We start from the raw sequence: 22,550 nt of genomic DNA, 5'->3' as shown, positions 1-22,550 counted from the left end.
GTGCGTGTGTGTGTGTGTGTGTGCATGCGTGTGTGTGTGTGTGTGTGTGTGTGTGTGTGTGTGTGTGTGTGCGTGTGTGTGTGGTAGGTCTGCTGAGTCACTGTCTCTCCCCTCGGCGGTCGCTGCTCTTAGAGAACAGATCATTATACAGAAAATACAAAAACTGGCTGCTGTCCTCCGTCCATCCGTCTGTGCGTCCTTCATTCTCTCCTTCCTTCCTTTCCCTCCTCCCTTCATTCCTTTTGTTCTTTTCATCCTTTCTCCAGTGTTTGCAGTATATTTGTGTGTTTGATTGAGTATGAAAGTCTGTAACCTCACTGACGTTCTTCATCGCTCACCGTGGTGTTTTGGGTCATCTTGCGTTTTTCATGTTTATCCTCAAGTTATTAAAAGTTATTGTTGTATTTTGTTTAAACTGATGTCCTTTAACGTCCCTGCCTGAAGTGTGGATTCAGGTCACATGACTTGGACTCGAGTCAAGACTCTAATGACTTTCGACTTGTCAAAAAGATTAAAAACTGTGGATGTTAAGACGCATTAATCAATTCTCAGATTTACTAAACTGAAATCTCTGAAAACGAACTTGTTTACGACTGAACTGATTTTTTTCATGGAAAAATAATTCCCACACTCTCTTTAATGTGATAGAACGCCCTTGAACGCACCTCACCACCCACAGACAGCTGCAGAGAGCTTTTAGTTGTTTAGATTTTAATTTCCACTTAATGACCCGACCCAGACCCCCAACAGACCTGATCAGACCTGCTCCCAGAATCCTCCATCGATCCGTTTTCCTCGACACTGATCGTCTGTCTTGAACCTGTCCTGAACCCTCTGCTCTCTGTTCGCAGAACTGGAGGAGGCTCATAAGAAGTGTCACCCCTGCTGGTACGTCTTCGCCCACCGTTACCTGGTGTGGGAGTGCTCTCCCTGCTGGCTGAGGGTGAAGCAGCTGGTGAAGATCATGGTGATGGACCCCTTCCTGGACCTGGCGATCACCATCTGCATCGTCCTCAACACGCTCTTCATGGCCATGGAGCACTACCCCATGACGGACGAGTTCAACGGCATGCTGAGCATCGGAAACCTGGTAGGACGGATGGGTGGATGGACGGGTGGATGGATGGATGGATGGATGGACGGGTGGATGGAGGGGTGGAGGGGTGGATGGATGGATGGACGGGTGGATGGAGGGGTGGAGGGGTGGATGGGTGGATGGATGGATGGATGGATGGATGGGTGGAGGGGTGGATGGAGGGGTGGATGGATGGATGGATGGGTGGATGGATGGATGGAGGGGTGGATGGAGGGGTGGATGGACAGGTGGATGGATGGATGGATGGATGGGTGGAGGGGTGGATGGAGGGGTGGATGGATGGATGGACGGGTGGATGGATGGATGGAGGGGTGGATGGGTGGAGGGGTGGATGGAGGGGTGGATGGATGGATGGGTGGAGGGGTGGATGGATGGATTGATGGAGGGGTGGATGGACGGGTGGATGGAGGGGTGGATGGATGGATGGAGGGGTAGCATGGGTGGAGATACGTGATAACACACACCTGAGATCAAAGCCAGGTGCTCTTCAGGGGTGGATCCAGTCTCTGGGAACCTGTTGATCCGCTCAGTGTGATCTTGTCTGGTCGGTCCAGATGTTTTCCTGTTAGTCTCAGTGTGTCCAACTGGATCCAAACGGCTCTTCTTAAGGTCGAGTCATTTTTCGGGATCTGGCAGCTGTAAGTGCTTTATTTATCTCACAGTTCATGATCTCCACGCTGTAGCTGCTGGATGTGATTGGATTAAAGTGACTGAAATGGTCCAATCAGAATCAGAATCTGTGTCCACATACAAGGAATCTGACGGAAAAAAGACTTACAGCTCAAAGAGGACAAAAAAAAAGACCAAAAACACCAAAAGACCGAACAATGGGAAGTGCAAAAATATAAAATAGACAATATGCACAAAGAATATGAGGCAATAAACAATAAATGCAATGAAAGAAGGATTGATGTTGACAGTGAGTGATGAGTGGAAGAAGCTGTGCGTTAACAGATGATAGTGTTGTTCTGTGGACGTTCTGGAGTCATGTTTTATTGTGAAAATGTAAATTAAAACAGTGAAACTAAGACGAGTTGCATGTGGATCAATAAAAACGTCGTCCAGCAGATGACTGACACGTGACCTCTGTGGAGAGCCGGCCCACCGACTCCAACAGCATCCGTCCTGTTCAGACTGTGACACCTTCATCCTCCAACATGTGTAACACCACGTGTCAGCGGCGCCATGACACCCCAACCGACGGCACTTCAGAGCATTTTGAAAATAATATGCGATGTGCTTGTTCGTCACGATGCTAGAGTAAATAAAAACTAACAGCTTTCAAAGGTGAGGTTCATGCATGCAGCAGCTCTGGACAAACCCGAGCACAACACGCTGTAAAATGCAGAAACACGTCAGACGCGGATAAACAAAGACCTCTGAGCTGCTTCCTCTGCGCTGCGTGACCTTCAGACAGCAGGCCGCCTCTTTCCGCCGCTGATTCATAATTCAGGAGGAGGTTTAATGGTTTGAGGTTCGCTCCTCAGATGAATCTCGCCTCCGAACGTCCGGCAGGCTTTTCTCGGAGGAGCGGAGTACAGAGCGTGAACCTCCTCATGAGGTGTTTCCCGAGCAGGCCTCAGGTGGAGTAAAGCTCAGGTGAGCTCAGGAGGCAGTGAGACGTTGTCAAAGTGACAAAGAACAAGACTGTTTGGGAAACGACCGCCGGGCCTTTGAAACCGCCTCCAACCCTTTTTTTACATTTTAAAACCTGAGGACTCAGAGAGGAAGCGTAGACGCCGGCCTGCTCTTGGTCTCCGAGTCGAAAAGCGAGGTGAGCTTCAGTATTGGAGCTGACAGAAACGGGTCGGATGGCTCTGAACGCCGTGACTAACTCCACGGTTTGACCCTGCAGGTGTGCCGACGATCCTGACAGGAGCTGATAGGTTGATGCAATATGGTAATTGGTTCACCTGAGGTGTGAAAGGCTCACGGCCAAAATCACCATGTTGATCACACCTGCACACACACACACACACACACACACACACACACACACACACACACACACACACACACACACACACACTTGTACCTGTCCAGCGATGTCAGGTTTCCTCAGCTCAGGCTGCAGGCAGCTGTGTGGGGCAGAGGATGCTAATACAGTTTATAAGGAGAAACGGCTCGGCCTGCAGCAGCGGTGTTCAATCACTGGAACGAGGCCTGAAGGCGGGCCGCTGAGGGAGGGAGATGGATGCCTTCATTCACCCTGTCATATCCCAGCTTTCAATTACTCGCAGGAGTAAGTAAACAAAACCAACAACTTTCTTTTGAGGTGTTTTTTGGTGAAAATCAGGCCGGTGGATGAAACACTTCAGTTGTGAAAAAACGCCTCCTCGCTCACACCCTGCTGGTCTGCGTCCGAACTACATGCTCCGCCCCCAGAGTCCTTTTAGTCAGTCTGGGTTTTGTCCTCAGCCAGGTTTGCGAACAGGTTGATCCTATGTCGCTATCAGATCGTCAGACAGCATCAGAACTTGGACCTGCATCGAATGACGTAACTTCCTGAAAGCACGCTCACCTTACACATCTGTCCGGAGTCGTCTCCGACCTTTTTGCCTTCAGACACGTTCCAGCGACTTCTGGAGAGACCTGGCTCTTTTATTCACGCTGAGTCCTTTAACGAGGTGATCCCTGGGCCTGACTGCCTTCCTCTAAAGCAACAGGGGTGAACGGAGGGACGTTTGTGTCTCCAGCTCATGTCGTCCAAGGCAGTTTGAAGTCAGTCGGGTCCCTGAGAAGCTGAAGATCAGCAGCGGACTCGGAGCTGATCAGTGTAATTAAACAATTGATTTATTTCCCGTTATTCTTTAAGTTCACCTGATCAGCTGCTCAGACGGCGTGAAGCACAACCCAGAGGAGCAAGCAGAGGTTATATAATTCGCTCTAATGTCGCTGTCGCCTCCTCCGCAGCTTGATGCAGCGAAAACAGTCCGAACTTCAGGTCTCAGATGGAGGCTGAGTCACGTCAGCGGGATCTGATTGCAGTCTGGAGTCTCTAAGTTCTTTAGAGGATAAAGCCGCTAATCCTCACAGATGTTTACATAGCATTTAGTTAGCCTTTGTGACGGACAGGAGAGCCTCTGCTGTGTGTGTGTGTGTGTGTGTGTGTGTGTGTGTGTGTGTGTGTGTGTTATGTAAGGTGGTGTGTAGAGGATCATGTCAGGACATTACTGCTGACAGAATCAATGTGGACTAATGCCCTGGCTGTTTGTTGTTGTTTGCCGTGTGCTCTCAGCTTCGCTCTCCGGGTTTCACATATCAATATTTCCATGCGTGTAAAGATCTAAAGCATACATACCATTTAGAGGAGGCTTTTATCCGTCCAGCCGCGCTGTGCATTAAGCGCACGGCCTCTCCTTAACCTTCAGTGTGTGACGGTGGAAGCGCGCGCTGTGGTTTGACAGGAACTGGTTCTGGTTGAATTTTGTTGGAGCCGCTGATGGCACACGTGCGCTCAGTCTGCCATTGGCTGTATGTTTGGGTGAGCTGAGGGGTTTGTTTTTGCTTCAGCCAATGAGTCGTGAGCGATGGGTCCGTCCATCTAGATCGCTTTCAGTCAGCACAAAGATGAGAGCAGCGATTTTTTTTTTTCACTCATTTCACGAATCAAAACAAGCGTCAGACTCCAGAGCGTCTCCATCTCAGGGTGAATCTCCTCCACCCGTGGCGTCCGCCCGAGTCCTCCATCTCTGCGTCCTCTGCTGGAGGTAAATCAGTCGGGGTCAGGAGTTCCTCAGAGTTTCTTTCCTCCAGCTCACTGCGTCCATACTGCCTGGACAAGACCGAGAGAAGCCCTCAGAGACCAGCAGAAGGTTTTCTCACGACCGCAGATGCTGCTGTCCTCCTGGTCCCCTGAGTGTCCTGGTGCAGGACTCTTCTGGACCTGCAGGATCTCCTCCGTTCAGCCCTGGTGTCCTGGTGCTGACGCAACACTGACCTTTAATCACAACGCTGAACCGCTGCCGCTGCAGTGGACTGACTCAGACTCCTCGTGACTCCCGGTCCAGAGTCTCCTCCGGAGGACTGGAGGATCTTGCAGACTTTTGATGAAGGACTTGAAAGTTTTGATAAGAAATATTTACTGCCTGCAATTTTCCTCCCACTCTTGTTAGTATGTGAATGAAAAATGGCCCTTAAAGGCTGCCGTAATGAAGTTTCATTGTAGCGAAAGAGACGGCGAGAGGACAGACGAGGACGTGTGTGTGTGTGTGTGTGTGTGTGTGTGTGTGTGTGTGTGTGACTCTTGATAAAGGTGCTCCCTGTGTGTTCTGACACACAGCACAGTGTGAGGTCCTGTAACAGTTCAGGTCAGCACTGCGCTGTCCTTGCTCAGGGGCACTAGGGCAGTGCTGGGGACTGCTAAGACGTGGGGACTCTGTTTTGGTCCTGAAACACCTGAACCAGTGAATAAACTACAGACAGTGAGCTGCTTCATTTTCAGGAAGATTTGGGGGTTTTTTTTAAAGATTTTATGGAAGAAATGATGAAATGTACACCAACGTGCGTGCGTGCGTGCGTGCGTGCGTGCGTGCGTGCGTGCGTGCGTGCGTGCTGGTCCTTACTCATTACATCTGCCTGGTTGTGACAAACATAATCACGTGTCATCCTCTCTCTGCTGATGTTACTGTTATTAGTGAGTGCTGATGTCGACATCCCTGTTTGTGAGCCTGCCTGCAGCGCACGCGCACACACACACACACACACACACACACGCACGCACACGCACACACACACACACACACACTTGCCGGTCGGAGTAGTTTTCTTCCCTCACTCAGTGAATCAGAGACTTTGCAGAGACACACTCACAGTCCTCAGTGTCTGAGCTTGAACTCACTCAACACCACGTCCTCAGAAATGTCACAAAGACCACAAGGATCCAGGTCTGGGGTCCACATGTCATAGTCCAGCACTGTCATGGGTCAAGTCTTAAATCAGGAGTGTCATTATTGTGTTTGAAAGCTTTAACGTGGCTCATTGTAGTTACTGTGTTCAGGTCGATGGCTCATAGATGATTGACAGCGTGTCAGCCAACCAAAACGCAGCAAATAACTGACAAAAAGCACCATTAACAGCTTTTTAAAAAGTATGTGAAGATAAAATTTCCCATTTTCAGACGTTTTATTATCTCCATGTCTGTAACGCTCACGGTGGAGTGCTCAGAATATTTCCTCATACGTGTGAAGACGTGATGTTTCCTCAGCGTGCAGCTCGAGGCCGGAGGCTGCTGCTGATATTTGACAGCTGAACTGTGTTTAACTTCATTAACGTCACTCCGCCCGACGTCAGCGCGCTGTCACACACACACACACACACACACACACACACACACACACACACCGATCGGTAACACAACACCACCTCACTACACCACATTTGTCTCCAACAGCACGATGATACTGCGGCTCTGACGCCCCAGCAGCAAACACACTGGACCACTGAAACCAGCATCTGCAGCCAGCTGCTGTGACGCCACCAGTGCCCACTGTCACTTCTTCTTCTGCTCATTTGCTTAAACTCACACTCTGCATCTCGTGCAGGCTGATTTATTTCACATTTTCCTCTTCAGCTCAGAGTTTTTTCTCAACCTTTTTGTCCCAAGAGAGCCTCCTTCAGCGATACATCACTCACTTAGACGTGTGAGAGACGGAGCGAGAGGCTCTTCTGATGTCAGTAATAATAAGAGCGTGATTGTTGAGTAGCTAATCAACGCACTACAGAGTTAATAGCCCATATAAGAGGATCATCTGAGTGTGTGTGTGTGCGTGTGTGTGTGTGTCTGTGTGTGTGTGTGTGTGTGTGTGTGTGTGTGAGAGAGAGAGAGCGAAAGGTAGCCCCAGAAAGAGCCTGATTTTGTGTGTGTGTGTGATTTTGTCAGACACACTCTATTAAACCTCAGAACTCAGTTTTTGGAGACTTGCACACACACACACTTGCACACACACTTGCTGTGAAACACACACATGCACAGGATGAGAGACACACACACACACACGTGTGTCACGTAGCCAGTGTCACATCGAGGATCCCCTTCTTTCTGAAACAACAAGCAGAGAGAGGGGCTGCTGCAGACACACACACACATGAATACACACACCTCACTTTGAACAGACAGACACTTTAATGGCAGCACACACACACACACACACACGCACGCACACACACGTGATGTAAAGCAGAGCGAGGCAAACCCTGGACAAGCTGAGGTCTGCAGAGAGAGCGGCTTAAAGGATCAAACCACAGGAGCAAACAGCTGAGACAAGTGTTGTTCAAATTAATCAGAGTTTCCCAAAATCACCACATCAAGACTCGACTGCAAACCTCAAAACCCTCGCTGGTCCCTCACACTGCCGCCGCACAACCAAGAGAACAGGGAGAGGACGTCATTTGACCAGCCTGGAGCTGTAAGCGTGAAGACTGAACATGGCGCGATGCAAGAGCACCAAGGTCTTTCCCGGCATCGTGGGAAACTGAAGGATCACAAGTTGAAACATTTACAGCAACAGCAGATCATTTTTCCTGCACTTCTAAGATAAGATAAGATAAGATAAGATCTCTTCCAGCTCTGCCTCAAAAACCTCATCCTCCTCCTGTGATCATGACGCACCACCGAGCAGACAGACATCTGAGACCTGCAGCAGTACAGACCAGATCCCCCTCAGACCTGCTTAGACCGGGTGTCATCTGGACCCGGCCTGACTCCAGTCCTGGATCGGGTCTTGTTTAGTGGGAGCTGACCTGTGGTCTTAATGAAAACTCTTCTGGCAGCTGTCAGCACTGTGATAATAATATGATTCTCCTGGAAATCACTTCAGCTCATCGTCTCCCATGCTAACGTTTTAGCATACACACACACACACACAGAGTGATGGTTCACGCTAGCGTATGCTAATGTTAGCATAGCAGGTCAGTGTGCGGGAACGTCTCTTTGTTTTTCAGCTGCTGAACTCCTGTTGGCTTTTAAAGAACTTGTGTACTTCAGCTGGAGTTACAGGAGGTGACACCTGTGTGTGTGTGTGTGTGTGTGTGTGTGTGCGTGTGCGTGTGTGCGTGTGTGTGTGTGTGTGTGTGAGTGAGTGAGCGCGCACGTCTGAAACTAACCCAGTCTGAAATGTCCTACCCTTTAGCTAACTCTGCCCTTCATTTGGCTCTTGGATCTGACTATGTGTGTGTGTGTGTGTGTGTGTTTGTGTGTCCTTACCTGAATGTGTTGACTTTGTGTGCACGTCTGTGTGTGTGTGTGTGTGTGTGTGTGTGTGTGTGTGTGTGTGTGTGTGTGTGTGTTCCAGCTGTGTTCATGTATCCTGAGCACAGAGATGATCTCCTTGTGTTTATCAGTGTGTGTTTTCATTGGTCTGTACCACCTGATCGGTACTTTCAGTGATGTTTTATAACTTCATATATGATTTGATATCACACACACACACACACACACACACACACAGCTCAGAGCAGAGTCTTCAGGTGTGTTGGGGGTTCTACCATAAACCGTGACGGGCTGTGAAGGCAGCGTCAGTCTCTGAGGTTGAACACGTGGTCTCTGCTGTGGAGGACTGAACCTGGACTGGTTCTGCTGGACTCTCTGGATCTGTGTGAGTGTGTGTTAATGCACCTTTCGTGACGTCTGTGTGTCTCTGTGTGTCAGGTGTTCTCTGGGATCTTCACAGCAGAGATGGTGCTGAAGATCATCGCTCTGGATCCGTACTACTACTTCCAGACGGGCTGGAACATCTTCGACAGCATCATCGTGTGCCTCAGCCTCATGGAGCTCGGCCTGTCCGACGTGGAGGGGCTGAGCGTGCTGCGCTCCTTCAGACTGGTACCTCACACACACTCCCATCACACCTGAGACGCCACGTCACCTGACTCCTTCTGACGCAGAGGGTTTCTTCTTCATCAGTCCTTCAAAGTCGTATTTTCTTCGATCAGGTTTGCGGCTTGTTAAGTAAAAGCAGTGAAAGAAGAAAGATTTTTAGAGAGAAAACAGCTCACTGACTGACAGCTGAAGCACCAATGAGACGGCAGCATTCTGCCTGAAGGGGACGAGCTGATTGGCTGCTGATGAGCGATGTCACTCAAAAGAGAAGTTCAGGTGTGGAAAACTTTTCTGCGTAAGACGAGAACGGTGGCTGTCAGTGTCACACACACACACACACACACACACACACACACACACACACACGCTTGAAGCCTTTCTTCGTCTGTCTCTGTCCATCTCTCTAAGTGTCACTCTGGGTATCGTCAGCTTCTGCTGGAGGCAAACACACACAGACACACTAATGAAGACGCGCACACGCAGGCACGCACACACACACACACGCACACGTTTGATTCTTTCAGCTTTTTGTCTTTCTTTTCTTCTTTTCTTCTTCCTTGTTTTGTCTCCTTCCTTCCTCCCCTTCTTGTCCTTCCTTCCTTCCCTCCTTCCGTGCTCCTCCTCTCTTTGCGTCTCCTTTGTTCTTTTCCGTCTTTCCATCAGAAGATGAATCCGTGAAGCTGACCGATGATTGGACGATGGTGTCGATAACGCGCGCTTGTTTTCCTCTCAGCAGCAGCCAAAGAGATTTTAAATGAGAGCGTTTTCTCTCAGCTCACCTGAAAACACTTTAACCTTGACCTGTTTGACCTGAGTCCGACTGGATTTGATTGACTTTATTTTGAAATCCTGTCTCTTCCTGTCCAGCTGCGTGTGTTCAAGCTCGCGCGCTCGTGGCCGACCCTCAACACCCTCATCAAGATCATCGGTAACTCCATGGGCGCTCTGGGCAACCTGACGCTCGTCCTCGCCATCATCGTCTTCATCTTCGCTGTGGTCGGCATGCAGCTGTTTGGTAAAAACTACCAGGTAACGCCTCTGACCTCTGACCTCTGACCTCTTGGATTTGTGAAGGTGTGGTACATGACGCTGTCTCCTCCCTCCGTCCTTCAGGACTGTGTGTGTAAGATCTCGAAGGACTGCGCTCTTCCTCGCTGGCACATGAAGGACTTCTTCCACTCCTTCCTCATCGTCTTCAGGGTGCTGTGCGGCGAGTGGATAGAGACCATGTGGGACTGCATGGAGGTCGCCGGTCAGCCGCTCTGCATCCTCGTCTTCATGCTGGTCATGGTCATCGGAAACCTGGTGGTGAGTGACCTTTGACCCCTGTCTCCTGCTGGAACTAATGTGGCTGCTGAACAGCTGTTGGTCAGATTCTGGACGTGTTTGGCTTTTGTTTGTGGTTCTTCATGGTGGGAGACGCTGTCAGGTGACCTTTGACCTTCGGGAGGTTGTGACGGTGAATCTGTTTTTACCTCATCGAGCGTCGACTGTCCAGCAGGACTAAGCGCTTCAGACGCCGGGTTTGTTCTTTGGCTTGAGAGCTTGATCGGCACTTCCAGGACCGTTGACCCCTGACCCCTCACCTGTCACCCCTCATCTCTGTGCTTTACTGTCGGGCTTTGTCAGGCCTGGAAGCTGAACCTCCTGCTGCTCTGACAGCTCAGGTAAAGAGTGGGAGGAGGCGAGACAAAGAGCGCGGCAGGTGGACGGACACGCTGAGACAGAGAGACCATCCTTTACATGTGACCCTGTGGTCCGACTCTGTCCGAAGCATCGCTGATTTATGTGAGATGTGCTGAGAGCCGCAGACAGAGTAAATGTTGATCTGCTGACCTCTCCTCTCCGTCCACCTCCTCCTCCTCTCTCCGCCTCTCTCCCTGTTTGACCTCCTAACATTTATACCTGACTCTCCATACGCTCAGTCCACCACCGCTCTGCCTCTTCGTCGGTCTTTCTCCTCTCAGATCTCTCTCTGCTGCCCGTCGTCAGCTGCTTCAGTGCAGTGTGTGTGTGTGTATATGTGTGTGTGTGTGTGTGTGTGTGTGTGTGTGTGTGTGTGTGTGCAGGCCTCAGCTTTTCCCTCAGTTTCTCACCTGAAAACAAAAGAAGAAGAAGAGCTGGTGAACATAGTGGAGCGTTCAGCAGCTGAAGAGGCAGATGTTTCCCTCAGGGGGTGGAGGAGACCAAAAACAGAGCTAAAAGAGAGAGAGCAGTGGACTGGATGTTGAATTTAAGGTTGACTTCATGTTGGAGTTGATGGAGTGTTTGTTCACCACATCAACTTAAACTGTGAGGTGTCATCGTCGCCCCCAAGTGGCCAAAAAATAAGTTAGTGCAGCTTTAAAATGCAGTTTATAAGACAGTGCCTGATCAGCCTAAGAATCAGACATGGACACCTTCGTCTCTGACTCTTCATGAAGTGGTCGTCTCTGTCTGCTGCTCTGCATTGTGACGTCCGTCCGTCCGTCCGGCCCACACTTCGGTCCACAGTGAGCGGTCACATGACTCCTGGCCTGATTCCCACCACGCTCAGTGTAAACGTTCCTGGTCTCCAGTCAGTGAAAGTATATAATTCTGCTGACCTCCTCACCTTTTCTCCAGCACCACGTTTTAATGATCCCAGTGAGTTTTACTTGTGGACCAGGTGAGTCATCAGTATGCTGTCTGTGTGTGGACGTCTCCGTCCTGCTGCTCGTCGTTCGTCCTCGTTGTTATTTTGTGATCGATCAGACAAACGAGTGTGTCTGATGTCAAGTGCCGCTCGCTCGCTCTCATGTAACTGGAAGCATGACCGGCTCACTGGTGTTTTCTTCATGTAGAACAAGCGTAATTACCCACACACACACACACACACACACACACACACACACACACACACACGTACATACACACACCAACGCAGAGAGCGCTCATCTTGCCAGAGAAAAAGAGAAGAGGAAAGATTTCCTTTCTTCCGATAACGATCTGTCATCTCATCTTTCACTGTACCCCCCAGACACACACACACACACACACACACACACACACACACACACACACACACACTTTTCTTTGAGCTCATTTTACCCACTTCACTTTAAAATGTACCCCCCCACCAGCATAAACATGTCACATGTCTACACCTCTAAACACATCAATCAGTCAGTGTGTGTGTGTGTGTGTGTGTGTGTGTGTGTGTGTGTGTCCTGATCAGAAGGATTCAGAGCAGACAGGAGGCGGTAACTGGAGAGGAGAAAGTACCCTTATCTGATGGTCAAAACACACACACACACACACACACACACACACACACACACACACACACACACACACATACACTTGGCGGTGATGATGTAATACTGAAAGTAGAAATGGAGGAAAGTCTGATGCTGAAGATGAAACAAGCTGTCGAACTGCGACGCATCAGCGTTCAGGATCGTGATGATAAGGTCGTAGTTTGATTCCCGACCGGCTGGATGAATCTGTGCCCATGAGCAAGGCTTCAGTGGAGCGAATGGGTTGTATTAATAGATGCCTGAGGGGGGCGCCGCCGAGCTCTGCCCCATTCTCTTTAATGTGGACAAGTTCATTCATTTTAGTGAGGAAGCAGCGACCCCGTCTCATTCAGTCTGACTGAACTTTGACCCGTGACAGACAGATGGACCCGCCTCCGCCGAAACATTCAGAGAGTGGACTCCTTCTGGACAGAGGAGGAGGCGGGAGCAGGAGGAGCCTCGCGGTTCATCCTTCTAACCCTGTTTCAGGACCTTCACAGGGCTGTTTGTCAGGCTGCAGTCACACAACGTGTCACAGACCTCTTCTTCCACATGAAGAAACAGATTCTAATCCTTCATATGAGAAAGAGGGGAAGGAAAGGACAGAAGGAAAGGACAGAAGGAAGGAAAGAAGGAAGGAAGTAAAATCAACAACAAGACTTTGGTTCCTTATTTTCTTCTTTTTCTTCTTCTTCTTCTTCTTCTTCTTCTTCTTCTTCTTCTCGTAATTTTTAGTTATGATCATCTCATATTCACCAGTCAGTGGATCATGATGTGTGTGTGTGTGTGTGTGTGTGTGTGCGCAGCAATAATAGAGTCTCATTCATCTATTTAGCTTAATGGTCTCATGGATATTTAATAACAAGCTTGATAGGCCAGACAGCTTACACATGCACACACACACACACACACACACACACACACATACACAGGCATACACACACATACACAGGCATACACATACTCACACACACACACTTGCAGTCAACAGCCTCTTATTCTTCTCTTGTCAGTGACAGGACTTGTATCTCCCCCTGCAGAGGGCTACGCTGACCTGACTGAATGAATATGCCCAAACACGCGTGTGTGTGTGTGCGTGTGTGTGCGTGTGTGTGCGTGCGTGTGTGCGCGCCCATGCCTGTGTATGTGAGTGAGTGTCATGATGACCGAACCTTTCCAATTCAGGTGATTTATCCCTTTAGAAATGGCCTCATTGTGCACAACTCAGCTCAGTCTGTGTGTGTGCGTGTGTGTGTGTGTGTGTGTGTGTGTGTGTGTGTGTGTGTGTGTGTGTGTAGGTATTTTATGCATGCATGCATTCATACGTCTGAGGGAGTGTGCACGATTCTGTTTTTGTTATGAGATGTCAGGGCTCACACAAAGAGGGGAAGAGGAAGGACGGGAAGGAAGAAGAGGGAGTAGGATGGAAGGAAACATGGATAAAAAGAAGGAAGGGCAGAACAAAAGTAAGAAATAAAGAATGAAGGATGTAAAGAAGTAAATAACGAAAGAACAAGAGGAGGAAAGGACACAAAGGAAGAATTCAAAGCAGCATGAAGGATGATCACATAAAAGGAAGAAGGGTAGAAGGAAGGAAGGAGGAAAGGGATGATACAAGGATACACTGAAGAAAAGGATGGAGGGCAGAAGGATGAGTTAGATGAAGGTAGATTAGAAAGACAGATGTAGAAGAGGAAGGAAGGAGGGGCAAGAAAGAAAGAAGGAAAGAAGGAAAGGATTAATAATGTAACGGAAGTGAACAAATGAGGAACAGAAGGCAGCATGGAGGGAAGGAGGAAAGGAAGCAAAGACAACATACAGGAGAAAGAATAAATGGAGGAGAGAAGGGAGAGGGGAAGAGAGGAAGAGGAGAAAAGGGAAGAAGAGAATGAAGTAAGGAAGAAAGGAAGGAAGGAGGAAAGGTAAAGAGGAAGAAGGAAAAGAAAGAAAGAGAAGAGAAGGAAAGAAGGAAGGAAAGAGAGAGATGAAGGACACAAAAATGAAGAGAAGGGAAATGTGTTGTTTCATCGATGACATCACTAAAGTGTCACTTTAACATGTCAAATCATCGTCATGGGAACAGTCGCCGGGGAGGATGTGAGACCTTGTTGCCGTGACAGTGAACCTCATGAGGTTACACTAATACCCAGAAGGCACTGGGGGAGGGGAAAAGACACACACACACACACACACACACACACACACACACACACACACAGATACATACTATAAACAGTTTCAGCATCGTTAACAACGTTTGGTCACATTATGAAGCCAGTGACGTCATACTGTGTGTGTGTGTGTGTGTGTGTGTGTGTGTGTGTGTGTGTTTTATTTGAATGGGATAAGCATCCATGTTTTCATTGGCAGATAAAGAGCGAGGTGGGGAATTACCTCTTATCTCACATACACACACTGTGTGTATGTGTGTGTGTGTGTGTGTGTGTGTGTTCCTGCAGGCAGTGGCTGAGTCAGTGTTTAGGTGTGTAACACCATGAGACACACAGCTGATGATCTCTGTTAAATCGGCTGTTTTCTCTCTGGAGTTTGGTTCATGTTTGTCTCCTCACAACTGGCCAAATGTACAATCTGAGGCGTCTCATCCAGATGTTTCCAGATATTTCCAGATGTTTCCAGCAGCTCCAGCAGTCACTGATTGACGTTTTATTGAACGTTTACGCCTTTGTTTCCTTTCATTCCTGCTGCATCCTGCACACTTTGCCTCTGAACACCTCACGTGTGTGTGTGTGTGTGTGTGTGTGTGTGTGTACATGCGTGTGTGTGTGTGTGCGCGTGCAGCTGCACAGACTGAAGCAGGTGAGCTGATGTTTGGTTTGCTGTTCCTCTCATGACAAACGAGCAGCTCAATGTGTTTCCCTGAGCCAGCGCTTCACCTGCAGCACACCTGCCACGACACACTCCGCTCCTCTTCTTTCTTCTTCTACTTTTTTTTTTAAACTCTTCCTCCTTTCATCTTACTCTCATCACACATATTCATTAACTTTAAATAATGACGTTTCAGTGGAGTCTTCAGAAACCCCAAATCAGCAGTTTGAAGAGTCGAACACGCTGACTGGATTCACGCAGAAACTCAGTTTGATGAACGGCTCGTTTAGCAGAAGAAACATCTGGATGGAGGCAGACGTCTGAGAGCAGCTCGTACGCACAGAGGAAGCAGTGATTTCCATCGTGTTACAACATTTACACATTGAATGTTCAGAGGTTCAGTCTGGTGCAGAGCGTTCTGGTCTGCAGCACGTCGCGGCGTCGTGTGGAGATGTAGTAACCGTCAGTCAGCTGACGGCGAGCTCGGACCCTCGGCGAGCAGCTCGTGTTCGTACACTTAAACATTAAAGCGCTGAATAAATAAAGACCCCCTCTCTTCTCCTCCACCTCTCCGTCACTCTCCAGCTCGCTCATCCTTTCTTTTCCTTTCTCTCCTCGCCGTTTACCGGCTCTCACTCTCGCTCTCCTTCTCTCACGTTGCACGCCATTTTCCCAGGGGGCTTTGCTCTCGGGGGTTTGTTGTGACGAGAGGGGAGCACCGAAAACAGATCGTGTTACCGCTCATTCATCACCTCCACCCCCCGAGCTGTGTGTGCGTGCGTGCGTGTGCGTGTGTGTGGGATGCTCGGCTGTTTCCAGGACAGCAGCTGCTTCCTGGAGTCTCCCTGACGACCTGTGTTGAACTTGGTTTGTTTCCGTAAGGAAAGTTTCTGACGACTGAGCTCTGATTGGTCGAGGACAGATTTGTTGATGCTCACCTGAACTCTTATCGCCTCACATCCATCACACACAAACGGCTGAGAGCAGGATTCCGAGTTGACCTGGGCGTAGCTCCGGGTGGCTCCGCCCTCAGGCTTCACCTGTCCCTGCTCCATGACCTCATCTCCAGCTGTTATCAGCATGTGATTGGACAGTGAGCAGGTGAGCTGTGGCTGGTGGATGTGTCCTCTTCACAGACTGTGTCTCTGCACCGTCCTCCCACCTCCGTCACCGAACGCTCGTCACTCCGTTTCCTCCGTATTTTCACGGCCGCTCCGACGACACAAACTTAATAAAGTTTGAAACGATTCGTCCGTTAACAGACGAGCCCACGAAGTGTCGCAGTGGAAGAAAAGAAACGAAGGAAAGACAGAGAGAAAAATATCAAAAGAAAATGCGAAAGAAAGAAAGTTAGTCTGGACTTAAAGTAACAAAACGCTGAGAAAGTAAATCGTTCAGTTCTTCTCCACGCAGCCGGCGAGTGGCTCAGCTGTGTTTCCCTTTCTGCTTCCACAGACTGTGTGTGCGTGTGTGTGCGCATGTGTGTGTGGCTAATTGGCCGATCCACTTAACGAGTTAAACGAGGTGAAATGGGGGGGATCAGGTGGTCGACTGCTCCGTAAACACACACACACACACGCAGACACACAAACACACACACACTCCTTCACGTCGTCTGCAGCTCATTCGTGCTGTGAAGACATGTCATGTGACAGATGTTGGCCAATAGAAAAGACCATCCAGACGTTTCTGAATTTCACGTGGAGCACAGGGGACGCCCGGCGCTGAGGTCTCCCTCAGGAAGGACGTCACACTGAGGAAGTGATGTCATCATCCAATCAAAACGCTGCTGATCGATCACAGCTGTTTGTACGGATTCTCACATGTAAGCAGGTTAAATGGACCAAGGCAGCGTCTGTCATCAGCCCTGTCAGTGATTTGTTATCGGCTATTGGAAAGCTGCAAGGTCATTGGTCGAGCTGTCGGGGCATGTTGCCATGTTAACCAATCAACAGCATTGATCTATTGGTGTTCAGGTCGGACCTGCAGCCAATCAGATGCTACCATTTTGGGATGGTGAAACCAGGGATGTGATGGCCGGACACCGATCAGTAACACAAATATCACACACACCACCAGCTGGGATCAATACACACACACACACACACACACACACACACACACACACACATATTCACGCGCACACACACAGAAATACACTCTAACTCACACTTGTTGTTTTTCCTCTTTCACACATTTACACCAAATACGATTACGCTCAAACACACACTCACACACACAGTTAATGTGTCACGTGCAGTTCACACACACACACACACACACACACACACACACACACTTTTGATGGATTACCTGTCTGCTCATGTTGAGTTGATTTACGTTACTTTGGTAGAAAAAAGATTTAAATGTGTTTTAAAGTCAACACACACACACACACACACACACACACACACACACACACACACGCAGGTCACAGGCCTCTTCCTCATGCTGGGTATTGACCCACTGGCCCGGTGTCCTCTTACACAACCACAAACTGGGAAGCTGCTGGTTCCAGTCAAGTCGTTACGTAACAACCAACCAGCTGTGGGACGTCCAGCCTGCAGGGTGTGTGCGTGTGCGCGTGTGTGAAGGCGACACTGGCTTGATTATGTGTTTGTAGATACAGACCCTCTCTGGAGACCCCTGTTTGTTTGTTTGTTTGTTTGTTTGTTTGTTTGACGATTTGACTGACTGTCTGTCTGTCTGTCTGTCTGTTTGTTTGTCTGTTTGTTTGTTTGTTTGTTTGTTTGTTTGATGATTTGACTGTCTGTCTGTCTGTCTGTTTGTTTGTTTGTTTGTTTGTCTGTCTGTTTGTTTGTTTGTTTGATGATTTGACTGTCTGTCTGTCTGTTTGTTTGTTTGTTTGTTTGTCTGTCTGTTTGTTTGTTTGTTTGATGATTTGACTGTCTGTCTGTCTGTTTGTTTGTTTGTTTGTTTGTCTGTCTGTTTGTTTGTTTGTTTGATGATTTGACTGTCTGTCTGTCTGTTTGTTTGTTTGTTTGTTTGTCTGTCTGTTTGTTTGTTTGTTTGATGATTTGACTGTCTGTCTGTCTGTTTGTTTGTTTGTTTGTTTGTCTGTCTGTTTGTTTGTTTGTTTGATGATTTGACTGTCTGTTTGTCTGTTTGTTTGTTTGTCTGTCTGTTTGTTTGTTTGTTTGATGATTTGACTGTCTGTCTGTCTGTTTGTTTGTTTGTTTGTTTGTTTGTTTGTTTGTTTGTTTGTTTGTTTGTTTGACTGTCTGTCTGTTTGTTTGTTTGTTTGTTCACTGTACTACAAAGACTTTTTCGTCTGCATGTTGATTCAAAGTCAGTGAGTGAAACAAACTTTCAGTCATTTAAAGACTCCACTGATGTGAAAAAGGACACAAAACACAGTGTGACGTTCAAGTTCACCCTCATAAAAAACGGAACTTTGAGTGTGTTCGGACACCTGGACCTTCATCTGAGACCTGCAGGTGTGTCTGCAGACGTCTCCACGGGCCGATTTCTGCTGTCAGATCTGAGATTGATGAATATCAATCAATCAGTCTTGTTGTTTCTGTCAGACGAGGAGACGCAGCAGTGAGTCCTGCCCGAGTGCCTTTGAGCAAGAAACAAACCATCTGCAGGTCTGAGGTCTGCTGGCTGTAATCTGATGACAGTCACAGGAAGGTGCCACCTGATCCACCTGACCTAGACCCTGTCACACACACACACACACACACACACACACACACACACACACACACACACACTCACACACTGCGGTGTCATAGTTTCCTGTGCAGGTTGATTATTCAGTGTGTGCTGAATAATGCCTGATTGTAACTGATCACACACACACACACACACACACACACACACACACACACTGTGCAGCTCTTATCCAGATTGGCTTTATTTAACCACAGCTGAGTGTGTGTTGACCTCGTGTTACTCATGTTGTGGTGACTCGCCTTCCTTCCTCACGGGGACAAAACTGACCTGATGGCGTAAATCATTTCGGGTGCAGACGTGAGTTCAGGTTGGAGTCGGTCTCCAGGGAGTGAACGGCTCGTGGCACCAAAAGTGTTTTTCAGTCGGATCTCTGTAATAACTCCAGTGATCGTGTGACTCAGGTCACTTTAATTAATGACTAATTACATGCTAATGAATCACTTTCCCACCAGCCTTTGCTGTACTCTGTGTTCAGTGCTAATTAGCAAACGTTAGCACGCTAACACAGCAATTATGAGTCCTGGATATCCACATGCTAGTGTTGTCACTGTTAGCGTTAGCTCAGAGCAGCGCTCTGCTTCAGAACAGGATGGTGCTGAGTTGCTCAGTTCATTGTGGTTGCCACTTGATGATGATGATGATGATGATGATGATGATGATGATGATGATGATGATGAAGGCACGACTGACACCTCCTCTCTCTCCGCCTGCAGCTGCTGAACCTCTTCCTGGCTCTGCTCCTCAGCAGCTTCAGCTCCGACAACCTGTCGGCTCCGGACGACGACGGGGAGATGAACAACCTGCACATCGCCATCCACAGGATCACCAGAGGCCTGGCCTGGTGCCGCAGACAGGTAGCCGTCAGTGTGTCTGCGCAGACCGTCGGACAGACAGCGCACCTGTCTGCCGTGCGCCTGTTTTCTGTGTGTCATGGTGTCTTTTCTCCTCCGCAGGTGGTGGATTTCTTCAACGGGAACCTGAAGCGTCGTCGTCAGAAGCGAAAAGAGGCGAAAGCCATGATGAAGCTCAAACGCCTGAGTACCATCCACACTGAGGCCAACGGAGCGGTCATAGGTAACACACTCCTTCTGAATCATGAGCCAATGAGCATCAACGAAACCCTGAACGAGCATTAATTCACCTTTATCTTCATCCGTCTGCATCGCCACCGCCATCCCAGGACGCCACGTAGAGAAGTACGTGGTGCCGGAGGACGACAGCTACATGACCAACCCCAACCTGACCATCAGCGTCCCCATCGCCCCCGGAGAGTCGGACGTGGAGTTCCCAGAGGAAGAGGAGGAGGAAGAGGAGGAGGAGGAGGAGCAGAGCGAGGCCTCCGAGGAAGAGGGGGAGAGAGAGGAGGTAGGGCGGAGATCTGACTGTGTGGCTTTCTAGTTCAGGCACGCACACTCACACACACACACACACACGCACACACACACACACAGTCACACACTTATGTGTGATGTAAAGAAGCTCAGGTGTGTGTGAGACAGCTGTTGTTCCCCCTGAGGTTACCATCTAACACTGCCTGTCTGTCAGCTGGTCTGTGTGTGTGTGTGTGTGTGTGTGTGTGTGTGTGTGTGTGTGTGTGTGTGTGTGTGTGCCTTCTCTTTCTCCTGATCTGTATTTGTCAGTAAAGCGTTCTTCATAATGAACCTCCTCCATCGGTTGGTGGATCGCTGCCTTCAGGCTCTTCCTGTATCGTGGGTTTTTTCCACGCTGGGACCCTTCCACTGGTTTAACATGGTGCAGCTCGTCAACATATTTTCCTTCACAGCTGAGACTTTTTTCCATCATCTCCTCAGTTGTTAAATGGGTTTGCAGCGGCTGCTTTCAGTACGTTTCTGTGAAGATCGCCGTAAACAGACGAATTCAACATATTCAGCACTTTTTACTTCTTATTTAATTTTCTTATCCTGCTGTTTCGTTTTTTAATTCCTCTCCGTTGTGATGGATTCAAAGAAACAACCAGATCCTCACATCGTCCCTGTCTCTCTGACACCGTCTCTGTCGTCAGGCTTTTCTCAGCTGTCTGAGTTTCCCTGAACGCACCACTGAGGAGACGGTTGAAACAGTCGCTGCACGTCTTCATCATCACAAACATCAGAAAGCTGATTATTGACACACATACTGAGACTGTTTTCATCAGGTGAACGTGTTCGAACATCTGAGCTCATGTAAACAGACTGTGTGTCTATAAACAGCATGTTTGTAATGGCTCAATTCACAGCACACACACACACACACACACACACACACACACACACACACACAGTAAGAGGGTCCCTCAGATAGAATTGGAGGCCTCAGGCAGTGCATTATGGTCCGGCATTTTTCTCACTCTGCAGCGCTGCCTGTGTGATGTGTTTGTGCTAAAAGGGTGTATATTAGTGTGTGTGTGTGTGTTTGTGAGTGTGTGTTTTGTGAGTATGACTTAGTAAGTGTGTGTATGTGTGTGTGCATGTGTGGTTATGTTGAAGTTGTTTTGTGTATGTGTGCCTGTGCTTGTGTGTGTGTATTTATGTGTGTGTGTGTGCCTCCTGTCTCTCTTCATCTATTCACAGGACAAAAGTCCAACTGAGCCGCAGACACCTTGTGTGTGTGCGTGTGTCTGTTTGTGTGTCCTTTGTCAGAGTTGTGTCACAATTTTCAAAAAGTCTAAAATCTCCCCAAAACTCAGAGAGCTAAAATGTCCCAGTGTGTGTGTGTGTGTGTGTGTGTGTGTGTGTGTGTGTGTGTGTGTGCGCGCGTGTGTGCATGTGTGTGCGTATGTGTGTGTGTGTGTGTGTGTGTGTGTGTGTGTGTGTGTGTGTGTGTGTGCATGTTGTGTATGGAGGCAGAGGAGGTGTTTAGTTGCTTCCTCTCTCCTCTCTTTGTATCTAACATGAAATGACAGATTTGTGTCGTGCTGTGTGTGTGTGTGTGCGTGCGTGCGTGCGTGCGTGTGCGTGTGCGTGTGCGTGTGTTTATGTGCGTGTGTTTGTGTGCACACCTGTGCTGACTCAGTTCATCATCACCTCTCCTCTTTAATCATGTTGTGCACCTGTTCTCTCTCTCTATGGCCCTCGATCACAGTGGTTCCCAACCGGTGGGTCGGGACCCCCGAAGGTGTCACGAGTTGATTCTGAGGAGTCCAAACACACTTCACACACGCACAAAATGAGCTGTATCTGTCAGGACTTTTCCACAATCATGGAGATTTTCTCATGAAATAGTGAAACGTTTAATCTCCGACCTCCAGACACTTTAACCAACCTCCAAATAAAAATCTGTTCACTGATTTATTCAGACAAACATCATCCAACAAACGTTGTATCACAAGCAAGATCATCCACGTTTGTATGCCTGCAAGGTTATTATTATTATTATTATTATTATCATCATCATCTTCATCATCATCGTCATCTCTCACTGTTTGACTCTATAACAAACTTTATTCATGCAAACAGAACAAGTCCACAAAAACATACAACAGTAAATGAGCAAATACCACTACTACTACTACTACTACTATGAATAATAATAGTAATAATAATAGTAATAATACTGATAACCAGTTAATGTAGTCAAACAAACAAAGCTGATCTATTCTACTCTGTTCTAGCTGCAGTCCATCTGTGTGTGTGTGTGTGTGTGTGTGTGCAATAGCCAGTTAGCCAGGAGGTGAAACATGCAAATGCAAGGAGAGCTGCAGAGGACACACATACATGCACACACGCACACACGCACACACACACACACACACACACACACACACACACACACACGTATTGACCTAATGTGAAAGGGCAGCATAAATAGAACAAAACTCAAGAGCATATTTTCCCCCCAAAACGGCTGTTTTGGG

At 48.4% G+C, this 22,550-nt stretch overlaps 1 protein-coding gene across 1 annotated transcript in view; it reads left to right on the top strand.

Moving 5' to 3' along the window:
• LOC143339742 (sodium channel protein type 5 subunit alpha-like) overlaps positions 1-22,550 on the top strand; it is a 105,114-nt gene that overhangs the window by 47,120 nt on the left and 35,444 nt on the right. Inside the window, exons 12-18 of the mRNA XM_076761157.1 lie at positions 852-1,090; positions 8,745-8,918; positions 9,783-9,944; positions 10,029-10,223; positions 19,411-19,551; positions 19,651-19,771; positions 19,878-20,062. Coding sequence (XP_076617272.1) covers positions 852-1,090; positions 8,745-8,918; positions 9,783-9,944; positions 10,029-10,223; positions 19,411-19,551; positions 19,651-19,771; positions 19,878-20,062 — 1,217 coding nt within the window. The remainder of the gene's footprint in view (positions 1-851; positions 1,091-8,744; positions 8,919-9,782; positions 9,945-10,028; positions 10,224-19,410; positions 19,552-19,650; positions 19,772-19,877; positions 20,063-22,550) is intronic.

The sequence above is a fragment of the Chaetodon auriga genome, chromosome 21 (assembly GCF_051107435.1).
Source record: "Chaetodon auriga isolate fChaAug3 chromosome 21, fChaAug3.hap1, whole genome shotgun sequence".
NCBI lineage: Eukaryota > Metazoa > Chordata > Actinopteri > Chaetodontiformes > Chaetodontidae > Chaetodon > Chaetodon auriga.
Note: the sequence above shows the minus strand (reverse complement) of the source record. Positions and strands in the feature narration are given on the sequence as shown.